General features: G+C 32.1%; 1 protein-coding gene and 1 pseudogene across 4 annotated transcripts; one reads left to right on the plus strand and one right to left on the minus strand.

Annotated features, from left to right (window-relative positions):
* The first annotated feature begins 3,248 nt into the window (after nt 1-3,248).
* LOC125204617 (putative inactive ATP-dependent zinc metalloprotease FTSHI 2, chloroplastic) lies at nt 3,249-5,777 on the plus strand. 3 transcript variants are annotated; one of them, XR_007173599.2, is made up of 5 exons: nt 3,249-3,473; nt 4,262-4,322; nt 4,657-4,829; nt 5,209-5,310; nt 5,399-5,777. XR_007173599.2 is itself a non-coding variant. In XM_048103324.2 (4 exons), the coding sequence occupies exons 1-4, from the start codon at nt 4,069-4,071 to the stop codon at nt 5,612-5,614; spliced, it is 495 nt and encodes a 164-aa protein (XP_047959281.1). In that variant the 5' UTR covers nt 3,589-4,068; the 3' UTR covers nt 5,615-5,777. The 3 variants fall into 3 exon arrangements, 1 of the variants encoding a protein (XP_047959281.1); XR_007173598.2 differs by lacking the exon at nt 4,262-4,322 and having other exon boundaries at nt 3,263-3,473; XM_048103324.2 differs by lacking the exons at nt 3,249-3,473; nt 4,262-4,322 and adding an exon at nt 3,589-4,072.
* A 619-nt stretch (nt 5,778-6,396) lies between these two features.
* LOC148923487 (pectin acetylesterase 11-like) lies at nt 6,397-9,741 on the minus strand (annotated as a pseudogene). Its single transcript, XR_016132611.1, has 12 exons — nt 9,584-9,741; nt 8,725-8,851; nt 8,557-8,639; nt 7,956-8,088; nt 7,784-7,863; nt 7,492-7,578; nt 7,287-7,410; nt 7,120-7,180; nt 6,964-7,017; nt 6,793-6,872; nt 6,611-6,714; nt 6,397-6,534 (listed from the first exon to the last, which is right to left on the minus strand). The product of XR_016132611.1 is annotated as a pectin acetylesterase 11-like (transcript).
* Between the last annotated feature and the right edge of the window lie 8,740 nt (nt 9,742-18,481).

The raw sequence follows: 18,481 nt of genomic DNA on the forward strand, positions 1-18,481 counted from the left end.
CGTCCCTTGAATGCAAATGAGCTGCTCCGGCCAACACTATATATGGCTGTTTAGTTGTTGAATCAATATCATGATTTATATACATAAGATTTAGGATAGGTTAATGTATGATAATCTTTGGTTATGTATTCAACCTTTTTTCAATAAATAAAACATAGTACTAGATCATAAGGTTTTAAGTAATTAATATATAATTTGATCATCAATTTGTACCCACAAAATACAATTATTAAATGACGTTTGCAATATATTATATGAGTATTAGCCTACACAATTGATATACATACTTAAAGCGACATTACGAGCCTGATCTGGGTATGGGCAAGGGTAATTGTTTATTAAGTCATTAGCAATTCCAAAGTAGCAATCAGAACTAATCGTCTGATGAGAAATGAAAGAACAACAAACACCCCTTGGGATATCAAAAGAAGTATCGCTGCATATCCCTTTCAACAGCCCAAGTTTACAATCATCAGGCCAATTCTTGTAGCACTCTTTCACATCCACTGTTGTCCAATCACTCATTACAACCAAACTATTTATCATAACCACCATCACCATGTCTGAGTTTTGAGGACTCATGCTTCTAAGATAATATGTATAATAACCCTAGTTACAACATCTTGCTTTTATAGATGTCATATCCCTCACTTAGTTCATTTCATTACTCGTGACCTATCTGTATAATAGTAGTATTTATTGTCACCAGTAATTAAATTGTGGAGTAATTAAGAAGCTGAATTTAACCGAAAACTTTTAACCTTTCATTCTTAACTGAAAATAGAAATTCAAATTCAAATGCTATCAATCATGGCATCTAATGATGAATATAATGCCTGCACTTTTTCTCCAAAGTAGGTTGATCGTTGATAAGGCTAATTTCATGCATTGGTTATGGGATAAATTCTGTGATTTCCTGGGTCTAACAAAGTTTTATAAACCAGGTGTGTAGAGAAAATGCCAGCCCCAGGAAGAAAGAAGGGATTACCTGGAGGAAGAAGCTGGCGGGAAAAGTGAGCAGAAAAAGGGAAGAGTTTACTAGACGAAGGAGCATCCACGAGGAGGGCAAATGAGAAACACCAGGAAGAGTCTAGAAGCTCCGCCCCTTATAAATAAGAGCACGCATTCAACATGAAGAGAGTTCTCCTTTGGCATCATCAGCTCTTAGCTTAGCTTTTTCATTTTCTCTTCACACACACTTTTAGGGGGAATCATCTTAGGGGTTCACGCTTCAATTCCGTCGTGGTGTAACACCGTTCCAAGGGAGGCGAAGATACAATCCTTTATTTGTTTTTGTTTGTGTTTCGGATTTCCTGAGTCTTCGCTGTTCGAAGCTCGGTCGTGTTTTGCTACTTTGTCATTGGATATTGTGTGTTTTGCTATGGAATTTGCTACTTTGGTTTCGGTTATGTCATTGTTGCATTATCTGTTTGTTTTTGGTGGATATTGTTGATTGATCTGAGGTGGAGTTTGAATTGCATGGAGATTTGTAGTTGATCGGTTGAGTCTAGTTGAATCAGTGAAGATCGGAGATGGAAATTGTGTTGGATTATTGTGGATGGCTTGAATCCGGAGTGGATAAAGCATCCAGCGTGTAGATATGTTCATGTTTGCATGGTTGTGACATTTAAATTCTGTTTACTTGCTTACCTCGTCTAGTGATCGTAGATCTGCTTTAGTTTCAGTAGTTAATTGTGTTAATCGGTTTAATTTCGTTCCTGTTTCGATCCGTGCTTTACTCTGTTTTTCATCTGTTATTTCGTGATAAAAGTTAGAGAAGATGATGTCGCTGTTAGTTAGTCCTTTAGTTGGTTAATCTGCAGTTTTTTCCGTCGTACTATGCCGTTTAGGGAAATGGTCCCCACATGCTGTGCTTTCATGTGTCTAGGTTTAGGAAGCCGTTTACCTCGTCTAGTAGTAATGGAGAGACTCATTCAGTCACCATTATGCATGTTCTGATATCTTACTATTAGGATAGGACCTTTCATTTCCAGAGTCTAGGAATTAAATCTCAACCCCGAGAAACATGCGTGGCAGCAGCCAAAAATAGTTTCCAGATCTTTTAGCATGTTTACTTACGCATCTGTCTATGTGGATTCGATCCCTGCTTCCATGTACTAATCTTTTTAGCATAGCGGATTCGATCCCTGCTTCCATGTACTAATCTTTTTAGCATAGCGGGTTGAGGGTGTTGAAAGGAGAATGAAGCGATTGTGTGCCCAACGACAGGTAACCCGAGATTCTCTGAGTTCCTGGGTATACCCAGTGTCTAGTGGATTCTATGGATCGGGGAAGTTCCATTTTACACAGTAACACACGTCACTAACCATCTCGCTCTTCAATCGTCGATGCTAGTGCACTTCCGTGGCAAGTCATTGAGCATGTCCATCTCCTGGAACTCGCTCCGGTCGAAATACCAATCTCCCGCGGCTTGTGATATCGTCTGAAAAATACACTTAATATTAAATTAGTAGTGTGTGTGACCAAACAATTTGTGTGGCATATACTTTATATAATTTCACTTACTTTGTTAGCAAGTCCATTTCCAATCAACGATGAGCATGTCGAACCACGTCTGTATATCATATGGCCATATCGGTACAAAATAGCCTCTCCTTGAGGAGCTATCCGTAACTGTACTTTTCAGCGTATTCATGAATGTGTACCTAAAATCTAAACAAAAATAATGAAAAAAATAGTATGAGAGATAGATTCATATTAAATCAAGTCAAACGTAGTGGAGAATTAATATTGTATATACCTTTCAGAATTTTTATCTCAGTCTAGTTAGTTATCAATGACAAGAAAAAACACAAAATCTGAAGTAGAAATACAACAATTCATCATAATTGTCAAAAGGCATAGTCACTGATGTGTAGAAAACTGAGGTCAACTTTTTATTATATTAAGTCTATAGTATCGTTAGCTTGGGAAGGATTAATTAAGAGACGAAACGAGGAAGTAAAGGAATGCACACCTTAATTACAGAAGAAAATTAAGCTCCGAAACTAGGGATTAACTAGAAGGATCCCACAGATATGAACAAGCATTCTGAATTATACCTAAAAGTTCGTATATACTAAACGACAATAATTTTTTCAAAATCAAGGAACAAAATTAAGGTCCGATCAATTATTAAAAAACTAAGGTTTCAAAATTTACAAAACGAGAGTATTTTTAAAGGAAAAAGTTTGGTATAGCCTTTGAAATTGACCCATAATTAATTTATCTACTCCTGATTTTGTATTCCAATATATGAACGGTGACCCTTTGATCGTTGAACTTACTTGAATTCTAGTTTAGCTTTCAACGAGCTTTCAATCAATTGAATCCCTTAATAAAAACAAATACAGAAAAGAAAAAAGGATATTAAATAAAATTAGGGTTCTTTCACTGGTTTGCTCACTGCATTTTGGGGGAAATCCTCCACTTTCAGAATTCCTGTCACTCATCTTTGGCGTCACCACCTTCAGGTAGTAAATTTTCTGTTTCATTTATCACGTCTTCTTATTGCTTATTTACGAATTGAGTTCTATTATAATGTTATTACGTTTTTGGAAATGTTCTGATGCTGCTGGGATTCATGTTTGTGAGTTTCCGTTCGCTAATTTTTGGCTCTATGAGATGTTTTCTCAAATCGTATTGGCTTTATTTTAGCTCACATATTATGTTTGTGCTTGAATTTTGGTCCAATTTATATCGAATTTTTAGATGGAGTTTGTGGAGCGTGGATTCATGAATTTTTCATTTATAAACTATGTTTTAGTCCTGTACGATTTGGATATGAATTATAGATAATATGCAGTTTCTACAATAATCAAATGACTTAATCCATATAGAGATTCACGGTAAGGTTTGTGATGATGGATGAGAGATGTAGTTACTCCTTTTGTGTTTATTCCAGGTAAACAAATGATTACATGGTTATAATTGGAGATTTTGCAGTTGGTGATGAGATGGGAATTCAATTTGAATTAGTTATCTCTGCTGTATCATGGTCTTTCTTTACTACTCCAAAGTCCATGGGCCATGAGATGAGTAATATAATGTATCTACAATGGTCTGTATATGAGTACGTAAATATAGCTTCAGATTAATAACCTATCTAAATATGCAATTCCAGTATATCACTATGATTTGATAATGTGTTATATGCTTGGGCTCGTTTGACTTGTTTTTAGCTAGGATGTAATAGTAGTATATAAAATTGTCAGGATGCTATAATGAAGTAATCTTATGTGTCTGTGTTCTCGTTTTCCAGTTTATTTAGTAAAGAAGTTCGAAGTTCTGAATTTTGTCTGGAACGTGGCCATCACAGATAGGTGAATGGAAAAGCAAATTTAGTTGTGTGGTTTCCTTGTGGGTACATCACTAGCTATCTTGGTCTTGGTGCAAAACTTATTTCTTCAAAACTCTTTCTTGATGAGCTTCCTTTGTTGCTAACAAGAGGTACATGAATCTAGGGGTTACAGATCATGAAGCTTCAGTGCCATCAACTTATGATTAGTTCTGTTTTAATCTTATTGTGATTCTTTCATATTAAAAAAAATTGACTAGGTATTAGGATCTGAGATGTGAAGCATATATGATCTGTGCAACAATTCGGTTTAGGAAGTAGAAATATATGTTGCCTAATGTTGGGTTGGAATACGTCAGGTGGTATACTTCTTTGTGGCCCTCCTGGAGTGGGGAAGACATTATTAGCAAAAGCTGTTGCTGGTGAGGCAGGTGTAAACTTCTTCTCCATATCTGCATCTCAGTTTGTCGAAATATATGTGGGAGTTGGTGCTTCTCGTGTACGAGCGCTCTATCAAGAAGCAAGGGACAATGTGAGATTTCAATTCCTTTTATCTGATTATGGCAATTGTTGAACTTCATTGGATCAAGCAAATAGGTTTACTAGTCAGAATGTGGAATGCTTTTGATACTCGATTCCTTAATTCTAATATTTTGTTATGATTCCACCTTTGAGCTAGCATTTATTTTTGGGAGTGGGGGTTCTTGAGTGCCTTACCATTTCTTATAAGTTCGATGAGAGATCATAACATGTTTAATCTCTTTGCTCGTTAATTCTAATATTTGCTCCTTTTTTTACTATGAGATTCTGACTACATTTGCTCATCAAAGACCATGCATTGTTGTTTTCTTACTTACACAGAGCTTATATTTGTGGAAGTGATGTGATGTGAGTGAATCTTGCATTTGCAGGCTCCATCTGTTGTTTTCATCGATGAACTGGATGCTGTTGGAAGGGCACGTGGTTTGATTAAGGGGTCTGGTGGTCAAGAACGTGATGCTACTTTAAATCAGGTCTCTTGCACATATTTGATTGCTTATGGTTGTGACACAATAATGGTCTGATTCGACTCTTATATAAAATCCCTTACCGATCCTCTAGCTTCTTGTATGCCTGGATGGGTTCGAAGGCAGAGGAGAAGTCATTACCATTGCTTCTACAAACAGGCCAGACATTTTGGATGCAGCACTTGTGAGACCAGGGAGGTTCGGCCAGAAAATACACATACCCAAGCCAGCACTTGTTGAAATTCTGAAGGTGCGGCTTGTTGCCTTCCATCAGCAGTACTTCTCAATTGGTAACGCACAATTTTTTTGATTGAAGGCAGCTTCGTCCCTAGAATGCAAACGTGCAACACTTTATTTTCTCAATTGTGTTTTAGCAGTTCCACTTTTGGTTTGAATCGGTATTTTGAAGTGACCATATTGTGATTGTATACGTGATATCTTATTAGTATGGATGATAATATTTGGTTATGTAATCCACTCTTTTCCAACAACTAAAACATAGTACTACTCGATCATAAGATAAAAAGACATTGGTTTTAACTTTTAAGTAATTCATCTTATATAATTTGATTCAAAAGACATTGGTTTTAACTTTTAAGTAATTCAGCTTATATAATTTGATCACCAGTAGAATAAACAATTTGTATTAACAATAATATAATTATTAAATGAAGTTTGAAATATATTATAGAAGCTGAATTTATTGTCACCAACAATTAAATTGTGGAGTAATTAGGAAGCTGAATTTAACCCTAGTTACAAAGTAGGTTGAAATTAGACTTTACACTTCATTCATAATTGAAATTAGAAATTAAATTCACAAGCTATCAATTCATGGCATCTAATGATGAATATAATAATCCCTACACTTTTTCTCCAAAGTTGGTTGGTCGTCGAAGCCATTGCAGTTCCGTGGCAAGTCATTGAGCATGTCCATCTCTTGGAACTCGCTCCGGTCGAAAAACCAATCTCCCACGGCTTGTCCTATCGTCTGAAAAATACATTTTATATTAAATTATTAGTGTGCGACCAAACAATTTGTGTGGCAGATACTTTATATAGTTTCACTTACCTTGTTAGCAAGTCCGTTTCCAACAAACAATGAGCATGTTGAACCGCGTTTGTATTCCATATGGCCATGTTGGTAGCAACTATGTACAAAATAGCCTCTCCTTGAGGAGCTATTCTCAATTGTACTTTTTAGCGTATTTATGAATGTATACCTAAAATCTAAACAAAAATATTATGAGAGATAGATTAATGGAGTTTTAAATAGAGTCAAAATTAGTATTAATATTGTATATACCTTTCATGATTTTTATCTCAGTCCAATTGCAAAACATCAAGTTATGGGTTGCAATTGTACCATCTCGGGCTTCTATCACCCGGAGAGTACAAATTCTCTGATATCTGTGACAAGTAGATTGGAAATAAAAATATATATAATTAATGACATCTAAGACAATAATACATGTAAGATTATTATACCTGATAAAAGTCAAATGCTGATTCGATTAAAAATAGTGGGGTTTGGATATCTGGGGGACCATATTTTCTGGAAATAAACACTACAAATACAAATAGTATCATGAGGAATACTTAATTATATTATAAGGAAAAGTAAAGAAGATAAGTCAGTGAATAGTATTATACTCTTACCAAAGTTGGACTAAATTTGGATATGCATGACATGGGTAACGTATCCATCAAAACCTATATGTGTAAATGAGGAATTAATGTAAAGATACACGTCTTAATATATGAAGTGCTACTTGATTATTTAACAAAGTAAATTGAAATAAAAATAATTCATACATGTTCTGATACCACATCAAAGAAGAAAGCTTCTCTCCAATCAGCTCCCATAAAATATTCTCTTGTGAGCCAAACAAAATTAATCAGCGACATAATTTACAGTTTTATACTACTATTTAATAAAATTTATATTTTGATAATTATGAAGTTAATTTAGATAGTCTTACCCATAAATAAAGAAGCCCGAATCAGATACACACTTCACCCTAGTTGTATTGTGAAAAGTGCTTGAAACTTGTCACAATGTAAAATTGTGGCTAATCCACCTGCCGAAGCGCCTGACAATAAAGCCTATAAAACAATATCAATTAATATCAAGTGGCAATTAGAATTTAATTAATCCAAGAGTTACTATAATTTACTAACGCATACATTTTTAGCATTTCCCATGCCAATTCGTAGCAGCTCGTCCATCACGGCATCATAGATTCTTGCACCTCTATATGTCAGGTTGTGCTTCTGTGTAAATGTTTTAGAAATTGAACAATTGAGTGAAGCGATTTAACTATAATTGAATTTAGTAAAACATACACTTAGGACTAAACCAGACTCATCAACCTTCTAGTTCGTGTCAATCCGTCCAATCCGGGTTTTAAGAGAGTGCATGTAGGTTAGTATGACTAATTGTGCTTATTGATGACATGGAAGAAATTTAAAAACTTACGGGGTCTACATCCTCAACATCGGACATGAAAGATGAGCCGTCACAATAGAAGATTTTGACCACATGCCAATTGTAGAAATCTGAAATCATACATATACAAGAATTAAGTTATATATTTCAAATTAGAGAAATGAAATTGTGATTTTGATTAGATTTAACTGCACATATATACCGGGATTAAAGGTGGAATTGTCGTCCAGCATCCCATTGAGTTGTTCATTACCATTCTTCAACTTAGCACTACTTCCTTGAAGTGTAGTGGATCTATCGAGGCAAGAACTTGAGTTCTCACACCATCCACCACCCTTGCAAACTCCAAATTGTTAGTCTTAAAAACCATAACAAATCATAGCACTAATTAAAGTACAGATAAAAATCCAAAAAAGCTGTTCGTAATAGATATGCCATGATTCATAACCAGGGCCCCACAATTGATCACGTCTTTCCTTAAATTTCTCTCAAACTCCTTTCCTTGATTTCCATTTTCCATATTCTTTTCTTTTGTTGCACTATATTATCTTTGTTTTCTCATACTCCTAAATGCTTTGACAATTTCACTAAATAATGTTGATCAAATTAAAATCAAGTTTAAAATATAAATTACAAACTATTTTTAATTCTTATATATATGGTGAAGATAAAATGATTGATTTCATTTAATTATTACTAAGGGAAACCGTGTACATTCAAATTCAGAGTTCAATAGCACTATTTATTGAATCTATCTATCGTGTTTTTCAATAAAATCGAGAAAGTTATTCATATTCATATACCTGTAGGTATACGTGCCAGTTGTCTACTCCGTCTCCGAACCCTGGGCTATAAGCATAGGCCGGAGGGGTGCCGTCTAGACAGACTATGTATACAAATAGTTAAGCAATGAATTAGCAACAATTGAGAATTAAACATATATATATATATGTGTGTGTGTATGTACGTACCAGCTCCTCTGGCTACAGCGGAGTCCAACAGAGTGATGGGGACCATGTTGCCTGCTACGATGATTCCAGCCGCAACCAAAGATAGGAGAGTAAGTGCCAGTAGTAATGTAGCCATGACTTAGTGTCTCTGCACAAAATTGACTTGTTCATTAGTTGTCAAGGACAAGATAAAAGCACAAAATATGTAGCAGAAACACAACAATTAATCATAATTGCAGAAGGAAGCCGATCCATTGGAGAACTAGTGCAAGGATAATCCTGAAACAGATGAGTGCAGAACTTATGATGACTAATAGTGTGTTTCTTCATCTCTAAACCTTGTAAGATTTTAGTTAAAGCCTTTGAATGAAACAAGGATCATGATTTGGGATTTATGAATGCCAACACACCTGCTGCTTCTGAATAATACAAATCCTTTTTATAACAGATTCTCACAACTAGAGAATCAAGCATCATAAGCACAAACATATGTATAGGAAGTGCAGGTTAGCATAAAAAACACGAAAGAGAAGTGCATCTATCCGAATACTACTAGTTGTGGATGTTTCAACTTCACAAGAATCAATCAATGAGTAGCATAAATTAATTCAATAGATTCCATAAGAAGAGTGCAAATGATCAAATCCAACAACAACCTAATCTTTGACCAAAACGTGAGACTACGCCTAATAGTAAGAGGGAGAGGGCAACTCATTTTTTCTTATATACTCAACTGTTCTCACAATCACTCACAGATTGAACATTATGGTCACAAAACTCACATCAATTTTTTCAAAATCAAGGAACAAAATTAAGTTCATTTGTGCAGCAGATCTGAAAGGAAAGGAAAGGAAAGGAAAGGGGAAGTACTATAACATACCGAGACGGTAACGAGTTCAGAGGTGGCGATCGGCGAAAGTGAGAGCGTAGCAGAGAGTGTAAGCTGTGTAGTGTAAGCTGTGTGAGATTGAGAGTGTAAACTGTGTGACGGAAGTGTGAGAATGAGAGTGTAAGCTGTGTGAGTTTGAATCTAAAATCTCCACTCTTATTAATGAATGGAAATGGAGATGGAGATATCCATCACACCTGCCAAACTTTCCTAAATCTGCATGGAATTGGACCATTCTTATTGCTCTACACAAATAGTATTATTCTTTTTATTTATTTATTTATTTGTTTATCTTCTCACTCTCAACATACATATCCCATTCCCAACTTTAAATTAATTCACCACCTACAACGTAACTATGATAAATTTTATGTCTTCGGTAAATGTTAATTGAATGAAAATGTGTGAAAGTCTCCAAACAATTAATGAGGTTAGGTAATAAAATGTTGCAGAATGCAAAAATAGAATTTTTATTGAAATTTGTGTTCTCCCTTTTCATAGAATTCAAAATTGAACATTATATTTACCAAACATTTACCAAACAATGCAACACATATATTTTCAATTTTAAGAAGGATGCATTTCTTTTTGGTCAAATATTTATCCAAATTAATATAATCATATAAGTATGATATAAGATTGGTCAAGTAAGAGTTTGCTTTTAATATAACTAGTATCTCTCCCGTGCTATGCACGGCGAAGTAATTTTCTATATGAACTTATTCAAAATTGTGAATTCATATTTAAGACGCGAGAAACAAAATCGTTACATCAATTTCTAAACTCAAAAATAAATACAATAACAATTCATTATATCAATAAAAACTATATAATCAAATAATGCGTAGGTGGCTAAGATCTACTCTACCTCAGCAACATATTTCTAATTATTAAATGAATTCATGAATACGATTTTATAATTTGTGATTAAATTTTAAAGAATATATATTTGAATTCCATAGTTGGATAGATAGCAAATGATTTATCTCTATTAAATATAATAAATCCATACCAATTTATTATAAATAGAAATTAATAATTTATTTATCTCTATCTATACATATATAAAGGGGGAGTTTTGGGGGTAGTTATGGAAATGCCATTTTAGTTGAAAAATTATACGATTAAATAAAAAAACATTGAAATTAAATGTTAAAACGTGTGATTAGGAATTAAATTGAAGACAATGACCATTGGAATTAAATTTAATTTAATTCAATAAAATCTAACAATATGAGTAGCAGTTAAACTTCTACACACATTTGGTCCCGATTCAAAAAATTTCCATTGAGAACGGTTATAAATTTCTATGCCATTTATTACTAATTTATTGGGATCACTAAGAGTCATTAGAGAAGAATGTAAAAGGGATTAGAATTCCAAAAGCTATTAAATTTTCTATAAATACCAATTATGTTAGCAAATGTGTTATTGGAGAAGAAAGAAAATGAACATTACGCCTGAGAAGATTGAGTTACCGGAAATAACATATGAAGCATGGAGGAGTTGCTAGAGAAGAAGCATGGAGGAGGTGCCGCGAGCGTGAGAAAAAGAGGCTATCAATTTTTATGTAGGTCAATTTTATAATTATCTTAGTGGGCTTAATATAAATTAGCCCAATTTATTTAATTTAATTTACATTTGGTAGTTTTGTTCTTACTATAGGAAAAAGCTTCATACCATGTTCCGATTCTTCACCTTGATCAATGAGGAATAAGAGGGAAACAAGAAGATATGAACTGTGTGTGTTGAAGGAAATCGCTGCCGCTGTAGGCGGCCATAGTGTTTTCGACAACGGAAAATATAAATAGAAGAGAGAATGCGGCGATAGCAATACAAAGAGAAGGAACACCGGAAAAATAGAGAAGATAGAGACTGGAGGCTATTTATGATCCTCTTATTTATTGGAAAAGTGTCATAATTTCAGGATTTAATTAGAGTAAGATCATTTTAAAATAATTAATGAATTTTACTAACTACAAAATGAAATGTTGGGTAATTTAAAGGGATAGATTTTAGGTGTATTTTCCATAGATTTATAACATTTCAGATTGATTTATTCTGTAATACCGTTTAAAAAAAATTATTTTACATAACTCGCCATGTATCTAATAGAGATAAATCATTTACATCTATTCTTATAATTATGGATTAATTGTACTCCACGTATGTTGCCCTATATTTCAAACTGATAAATCAATATATAGGAATATATCCCAGCATCGAGCCACTCTTTATTTATCTCGAATCTACAATATAGTTTTGTAGATAAATATTAGTTGTACATTATTTTTTTCAACAAGATCTTCAAACCACTCTAATTGAGCTCAAAATTTTGGAATATATGTTCCAAATTTCATGGGTGATTCCTATATTATTTAATTGTTTATTATGATAATTTTTTATCTCCTATGATTTAATATTGCAATATTATAGTTTAAGATTAATTGTTTCATAGTAATATTTATTATTGATCCATATTTTGATACTCCCTCCATACACGAAAAACAAGGTACATTTGCCATTTTGGTTGTCCACAAAATGCCATTATGATTAATTTAAATGCATATTATAACTTTTAATCACAATTAAGTTTACAAAGAAATGGAAGCTGATGGGGTTGCAACAAAGAAATGGAAAGCCAAAAGACTCAACCATCCCATACGCTATAATAGTTGGTGGATTTGGATGAATGCAACTAAGATTTTTTTTTTACCATTCATATAACTCTATTGTAAAATATTTTTTGATATGAGCATATAAATAGATTTACAGCCAAGATTCAGGTAAAAAAAAACATCTACTATCAGTAAGGATTATCAAGTAGGCTGCCCAATGTAAGATATCAAATACATATCTAAAACCTCCAAAATAGAATAAGTGATCAACAACGTAAAATTGAACGGGGACGGAGGGAGAATTTTATTGATATTTGGATTATTTGTTGGTCATGATGAGTGAAGTATATTTTAAAGTTAAGGGTTTAGGATTTAGGTTTCAAGGTTTGGGTTTTTAGTGTATAAGGTCACTATATTGCAATGAAATGAAGCTCGACTAGGAGTGCAATCTTAAATTATAGCTTTTGATAAACAATATCTTAAATCTCATTAGGAGAATTGGTGATTATACATTCTTTAGGTTTCTTTGTTTTGTGTGATGTAAATTTGCTTTATTTTTTAGTCTCACGGTCAGAGTCATTTTTCCATTTTACAAAAATAATGTACAGTATTATTTTCCACGTATTTATATTTTAGCTGAATCCCAACATGATCACGATTAAATGTCAACACATATTTGTGTTGGCATTTTAAATATCAATGTCAACATAATGTATTAAAATATCAACTTAAGTTTATGTTGACATTTCAGTATCATCGTGTTGACATTTTTAATAGATTGCATTGATGACTTAGCAAGTTAGCAATTTAAGGAAAATATGCAACGGATCACACCCATGTGATCATTTTTATTAAAAATATAGAAATGTACGGATTTTTTTTTCAAACTTGCGATATCCATATATTTTTTTTTTCTGTATTTATGTATATTTGTCAATATTATCATTATATAATAAAATTTTCTTATCTCAAATTTGTGACACAAATTATTATAAACTCATCATTTGTATATCACAACTTTATTTTAATAAAATTCACTACTTTAATCAAATGTATTATTTATATTTATTATTAAATACATTACTATCTCCGTCCCCCAAATTTTGACACAGTTTACCATTTCAGTTCGTCCCTGAACATTTGACACACTTCACTTTTACCATTTTTGGTAGTGGACCACATATTCTACTAACTCATTCCTACTCACATTTTATTATAAAACTAATATTTTAAAAGTAGGACTCATATCCCACCAACTTTTTCAACTCACTTTCCATTACATTTCTTAAAATCCGTGTCGGGTCAAAGTGTATCAAAATTTGGGGGACGGAGGTAGCATAATTTAAGACCCCATATAATTTTATTATTTCAAAAAAAAAAATTCATATTTGAAGAGAATAAAGTGGACCGTGCATAGCACGGGTGTGATACTAGTTAAATATAACACAGGACATTTAATATAATCAATCCATAACTATAGGGATAGATCGTGCCAAACCAATTTATTGTAAACAGAAATTAATAATTTTGCCAAATTAAAAAATTGAATACTGAGCCAAATTTGATAAAAAAAATCCAAAATCATAAAACGGCTAAACCCCAATGCCCCTATAAGTAATTTCTTAACATTAAATATTTGAACAAATAAAATTACAACCACTGCTCATATTGTTAAGTTTAATTGAATTAAATTTGATTTCAATGGTGAGTGTCTTCCATTTATTAAAGAAAATATGTTATTAGTTATTAGAGTTCTACTAACCATACGTTCTAACATATAATCATATTTTTAGAGGTTCTTTAATCCCACAATTTACATTTTATCTTTAATCGTAAATATGAATTAATCGTTTTGCATTTAAAATATATTACTCCATTTTTTAAGAAAAATGGTTGTTTTTAGTTTAAGTTTTAATATTCCCGCTTAGTAAAAACAAACGAAGGAAGTTAGATTCAGCAAAATTATAAATACGTGGAAAATCATATTGTACATTATTTTTGTAAAATGGAAAAATGACTCTGACCGTGAGATCAAAAAATAAAGCAAATTTTCATCACACAAAATAAAAAAAAAATACACTAAAGAATGTATAATTACCATTTCTCCTAATGAGATAAGATATTGTTTATCAAAGCTATAATTTAAGATTCCATTGGTGAGAAACTTCCTAGTCGAGCTGCATTTCATTGCAATATAGTGATCTTATACACTAAAAACCCAAACCTTGAAAGCTAAATCCTAAACCCTTAACTTTAAAATATACTTCCTCTGTCTCATTAGAAATGCAACATTTTCCTTTTTGGGTTATCCTACTAAAGGAATGTTTAGGGGATGTAATAGAAGGAATGAAATACATATACGTTGGCTAAAAAAATGAAATGCAAAACTAGACATTTTTTTTCCACCACGCTCATGAGTCCATGACAATTTTAATTAACAGGATTGATATTTATAGAAAATTTAGTAGCTTTTGCCATTCTAATCCGGTAATGTCTTTTACATTCTTCTCTATTGACTCTTAGGGATCCCAAGTATAATTTATTATAAATTGAAGTAGTAATAAATGGCATAGAAATGTTTAACCGTTCTCAATGGAAGATTTTGTTTAATCTGAACCAAAAATGTGTAGAAGTTCAACCACTACCCATATTGTTAGGTTTTATTGAATTTTTTTTAACTTTTTTAATTTAAATGACTTTTTAGCATTCTTCTCATTCGTGAATTTTAATGAGCCAATGTGGCACATTGTATTCCAAGTAACCCACGCATCTCATACTAAACTTTGCATAAATTCTGGGTATTAAATGCATTAATAGTATTTAATTATCCTAATTAAATTTTAATAATTACTATTACTATCTTAATTTCTAAAATGATTGATGGAGTCGTGTATTAATGGAGAGTCATTTGAGATTTAGTCTTTGTAACATTATTGTTACAATATTGATAGAGTCGTGTATTAATGGCATTAACATATCTCAGCTACCTAACTTATCCTAAAAAACATCTCTCATTTATCTAAATTGCCCTCAAAACTCTCCTTTTATAGATGTATAGACTAGTGTTTCACCACATATTCTATTTCATTGAGATTAAAGAGATTAATTCTCTTGACCATTAAATCTTTAGATTTAATTATTCTCTTGAACGAGCCCAGCATAATTAACTTGAGTGAGCCCAACTTAATTAAATAGGGGGCCCAAACATCATCCTTTTCATCCAGTAACCGAAGTCCAAAATCTGAAAAATTTTGGTTTATAATTCAGCTTTCTGTTTTTGTTAATCTTTGGTCATGTATTCCACTTTTTTCCAACAAATAAAACATGTTTGTTATGAATAAAAAATAAGAGATGAAAGAAATTAAAAAAGACATTTGTTTTCACTAATTAATCTCATATAATTTGACCACCGATACAATTACCAATTTGTATCCATGATATACAATTATTAAATGAAGCCATATAACCATTTGATCAACCTAGACAATATCGAAAATTAGATGAAGCCATACTGAGGGCTGAGCCAGGATCTTTGCAAGGGTAATGGTATCTTAAGCCATCAACAATTGCATAGTAGCACTCCCAACTAATACTCTTAGTAAATATGAGACCACAACAAACTTCAGGGGTATGATACTATTTTGGACGCATTAAAATGGTAAAATTGGACTATAGGAGTAATATTTTTTGATTTGTGTTTAATGTAAATAGTTAGAGTAGAATTATTGTTTAATATTATCTAAAAATATTTGATTTAAATTTAGTACTGTACTATAAATTATTGTAGATTGGAGTATAATGAGAAGCATTGGACTTCTGCAATTTATAATTGCATGTAACTTATCTCAAAGATCTATTTTGATGGTAAAAAGTACTCCCTTCGTTCTATAGTAATGGAGACAAAACTTTTCGGCACGGAGATTAAGAAAAATTGTGTTAGGTGAATTAAGTAAAGAGAGAATAAAGTGGAAAATGAAAAAGGTAGAGAGATGAAGATAGAAAAAAGTAAGAGAGAGTAAAGTAGGTGTGGAAAAATGTGTTGACTTTTAATAAAAATGGAAATGACTCTATTACTATGGAACGGACGGAAATGGAAAAACTCCCCTATTATTATAGAACGGAAGGAGTATTTTATATACATCAAATATCTAATATGCATTTAGTGTTTGACCATGAATCCTTAGTTGCGTTTACTATAACAAATAAATTTAGTTTATGGTATTTCCTACATTCTTTTAATATACATCTAACAAACTTTATCCTTCTAAATCCCTTTAAACCGGGAATCCGACAATTTATAATTATTGAAAATATCAACTAATTTTTTAATATATTAATAGTTTAACATAAATTAATGTACTAATATTACCTCATAAAAAATGGAGACTTTGAGAACAATACGGGTTTTAATGCGGAATTGGTAAAGTAGAAGAGATGTAGAAAGAAAAAGTGAGGAAGTATTGTTAATGGAGAATAAAACTCATTTTATAAGAGATAAAGGACTTGCCGAAAATAGAAATGACTATTTTTGTAGGACGCACCAAAATGGACAAAGAAGACTATTTTTATTGGAAAGAGAGATTGGTATATCTAATAATGTGTTACTATATACACCATCTTTTTCATTCTAAGTGATCTATTTTCTTTTTCTTTTTAATGTCTAAATCTAATTAACATATTCACTAAAATGGAAACATCATTATCACCCCACTAATATCTCCTCTTTTATCTACTCAACTCAAAAAATACAAAATAAATATGTATATAATCTAATGGCCAGTAGAAAATGCTTCAGTTATAGTGAGACTAAGAAAATATATATTTCTTTTTATATAAAGTGTAAATAATAATAATAATAATAATAATAATTATTATTATTATTATTTCTATTGAATTGTTTAAAATTTGTATCCATTAACTGAAAATCATATGACCCGTACATAGCACGGGTGATAATACTAGTACTCTTAGTAAATATGAGACCACAACAAACTTCAGGGGTATGATACTACTAACTGTTGCATATCTCATTAAACTGCTGAGATTTGCAGTCTTCCCTCCAAATCTTGTAGCACTCTTTCAGATCTACTGCTATATCCAACCTCTGAATTGGCTGATTACTAGCAACATTAGTTACTGCCGAATCACTTATTACAACCAAACTACTTATCACAATTACCATCACCATCATGTTTGAGTTTTGAGAACTCATGCTTCTGAGATATTAGTTATATAACATCTTGCTTTTTTAGATGTTTCATATCACTCACTTTATTAATTACTTAATCATAACCTACATATTTGTACTACTAGTATTTATTATCACTAGCAATTAACTTGTAATTAAGAAGCCAAATTTAACCGAAAACTTTATAAGCTAATAGATTTAATCGAACTGTATTGGACTTCCGTTGCATGTACTGGACAATACAAATATCTGTTTTGGATTTATTACTTCGATTGCAACTGGATATAAATCGTAACCTACATATTTGTACTAGTATTATTCTTTAATTATATTCTCACTCTCAACATACATATCCCAACTTTAAATTAACTCACACTCCTACTGAATTACTACACCTATAAATCAGATTATATGCTACTAAAACTTCAAATAAAAAGCTTATATATTTACCAAACAAAATAAAAATGATCAACAAATTGTAGGTCTTCAAGACTTCAACTAATACATATTATTGATACTATACCACTATTAGTATTCGAGTTTTACTTAGTTATTAGTCCAACCAATTTTGAGATCTTTCTCAACAATATTTTAATAAATACTATATGAAAATTAATGGATTGTTATATGCCGTTAATTTTTTGGATTATAGAACAGGGAGTATTTTCAAAGAAAAAATCACTCAAAAATTACTCCCTCGGCCTGTCCGCCAACAAGAGTCCCTTTTTTCCATTTCGTTCGTCTGCATACCGTGAATAGGAGTTCAGGTTCACTTTTACTAATTATATAGGCCTTACATCCAACTAATTCTTTTCACTCACATTTCATATACTCCATATATAATATAAGTGAGACTCATATTCCACTAGCTTTTTTTTCACACTTTTCTTAACATTTTTTAATTAAAACCCGCGTCAGAAAAAAAATGAGACTCCCTGTTCGCGGATAGGAAGTACTCCGTGTTTTAGAGTTACATCGATCCTTAGAAATTGACTCAATAATGTATCTAGCTACTCCCATTTTAGTAGGAATTCACGTGATTTTGTATTCCAAGATATGGATACATTTTAATTTGACCAAGTT

The sequence above is a fragment of the Salvia hispanica genome, chromosome 6 (genome assembly GCF_029641045.1).
Source record: "Salvia hispanica isolate PSC_SH4W2 chromosome 6, Shi_PSC_v1, whole genome shotgun sequence".
NCBI classification, from domain to species: domain Eukaryota; kingdom Viridiplantae; phylum Streptophyta; class Magnoliopsida; order Lamiales; family Lamiaceae; genus Salvia; species Salvia hispanica.

Bases quoted from the DNA above. Each gene is read 5' to 3' on its own strand.
- LOC125204617 (XM_048103324.2), top strand. The intron at 4,830-5,208 runs GTGAGATTTCAA...TTGCATTTGCAG, and splicing joins ATCAAGAAGCAAGGGACAAT to GCTCCATCTGTTGTTTTCAT. The intron at 5,311-5,398 runs GTCTCTTGCACA...CCGATCCTCTAG, and splicing joins GTGATGCTACTTTAAATCAG to CTTCTTGTATGCCTGGATGG.